At 36.1% G+C, this 2,014-nt stretch overlaps 1 protein-coding gene across 1 annotated transcript in view; it reads right to left on the bottom strand.

The window, feature by feature from the left end:
• usp25 (ubiquitin specific peptidase 25) overlaps positions 1-2,014 on the bottom strand; it is a gene marked incomplete in the record, with an annotated part of 93,279 nt that overhangs the window by 3,263 nt on the left and 88,002 nt on the right. Inside the window, 1 exon segment of the mRNA XM_014030869.1 lies at positions 1,418-1,610. Within this exon segment, the coding sequence (XP_013886323.1) occupies positions 1,418-1,610 (193 nt within the window).

The raw sequence follows: 2,014 nt of genomic DNA on the forward strand, positions 1-2,014 counted from the left end.
TTATTTATTTATTTATTTATTTATTTATTAGTCAGTTTATATATTTCCGCTTTTATTTTTAATTATGTCAGTTTCGGTCCTCCGTACAGCAGAAGCCTGATAATCACCCATTCATTCAAATCAGGTGCGTTTGAGCAGAGAAAAAAGTAAAACATGCAGGGCTGCAGCCCTCGAGGACCAGGATTGCCCACCCCTGCACTAGAGAGAGAATGTATATGCTGTATCACATTTTTAAACTATGAAATCACAAACTAAAACTAAAACCACCTCCTCTATTCAAGCCTGGCAAAAATTGTGTGCATGTTTTTTTTAATTCAATTTTTTACTTAGGAACATGAAGATGTGTTTAATCTAATCACATCAGGGCTGCCACAAACGGTTATTTTAATAATTGATTAATCGTGGCAGGCCTACATCACATAGTGTAAAACAAGATTCTACAATTCTGTTTCCAGTTGGCTGTATTAATCCAGACAGTATACTCATTCAGGTGGTTATTCAATATCCGGTACCCTGTATTCTTTTTTGTTTGTTTGTTTTTGCTGAGAAGAGTTGAAAGAAAAATATGAAACAAGACTTCAACAATAAAACTAATGAGCTATTCAGAACAGAGTCGCTCAGGAACAACAGGTGTCACTTAGTTTGTACTGTTCATGAAAGTCCACCATGGTGTCCAACWCTCTCCACATCTGTCTTCAGTTTTAATTCACGTCACTTCCATCTGAACAACAGTGTTGTACAAAGTACCACAAAGTGATCCTTGAGTAAAAGTACAAGTATCTTACCAAAAATTACTCTGGTAAAAGTTAAAGTCTTCTTTAGGAATATTACTTGAGTAAAAGTCTTAAAGTATCTGATACTTTTTGTACTTAAGTATTAAAAAGTAAAAGTATAGATTTAAAATGAGCAGTTAGATTTTACGTAACATTTAATAGGAGGTGACCTCCCCAAAAACTGCAGAAAACTATATTGTATTAAAATAATTAATTTATGTTAAATTTAAGATGCACTAGTCAAGCTGTTTCAGTTTATATACATATATCAAGGCTGCACAAACATTTTCCCCAAAATGAAAATCTATCTGAGGGCTGTGGAACCTGCCCCCCCATTTAGAACCCAGTTAAATGTTCTCAAAAAATAGAGGAAAGTTCTTTTAAATAGATCTTATATCATTCAGCATTGAATTCATCTGTTCCTGGTGAGTTGTTAAGTTTTAACTTATATTACTGCTTTTTCTACTTCCTGAGCTAATATATACAGTATATGGTAATGTCTGAGTATAATGACACTGCTCAGCTTGGAAGCTGTACAAATGCGAGACATAATTATAGTCTTTGGCAGTAGGGACAGGAGAGTGTACCCTATCCTTAAACTTTCCAAAAATGTTTAATTCTCCGAGACCCCTTTAAAGACTCACCCTCCATTTCTTGGCCCAGGTAGGAGCACCAGCGGTTCCTCATGTCCTCCACAGCAAGCAGGTCCTTCTCATTKTCATTAGCCAGTAGCAGAGGGATGCAGGGTACCACCAACTCATTCATGATGCTGAGTCCTGAGGTCACCTCTGGCTCCTCTCCCAGCTCAAACATAGCAGCTGCTTGCTCATTTAATTTCTGTGGGGCCAAGAAAAAACCAATAAGTCTTCATTTATGTTCAAATCATTGCTGGTACCACTCAAACATATTCACCCTGAAACAAAGTAGTCAAGCAATTGTCAAACTTTCCTATATGTTTATTAGTAGTTTTGGTCAAACCTTGAAAATAACACTATGATCTCATTCAGTATTGGCAGACGTCATAATCAAAGTAAGTCTTGTGAATGACTCTCAGCCATAATCACATCAAATTTTACAACAATAGCTGCGTTTCCATTGCAAATGTTCGCAAAACTTTGTAGATATTCTGTTAACGTCGAAAAACACAGTTTCACAACTGCGGTGTTTCTATTAAGTAAGAAATGCTACTAAAGTCACGCGTGAATACGTTTGTTCTCATGATAAGTCATTACAAACATGGC

This window comes from Austrofundulus limnaeus, unplaced genomic scaffold, assembly GCF_001266775.1.
Source record: "Austrofundulus limnaeus strain Quisiro unplaced genomic scaffold, Austrofundulus_limnaeus-1.0 Scaffold1132, whole genome shotgun sequence".
Classification (NCBI taxonomy): domain Eukaryota; kingdom Metazoa; phylum Chordata; class Actinopteri; order Cyprinodontiformes; family Rivulidae; genus Austrofundulus; species Austrofundulus limnaeus.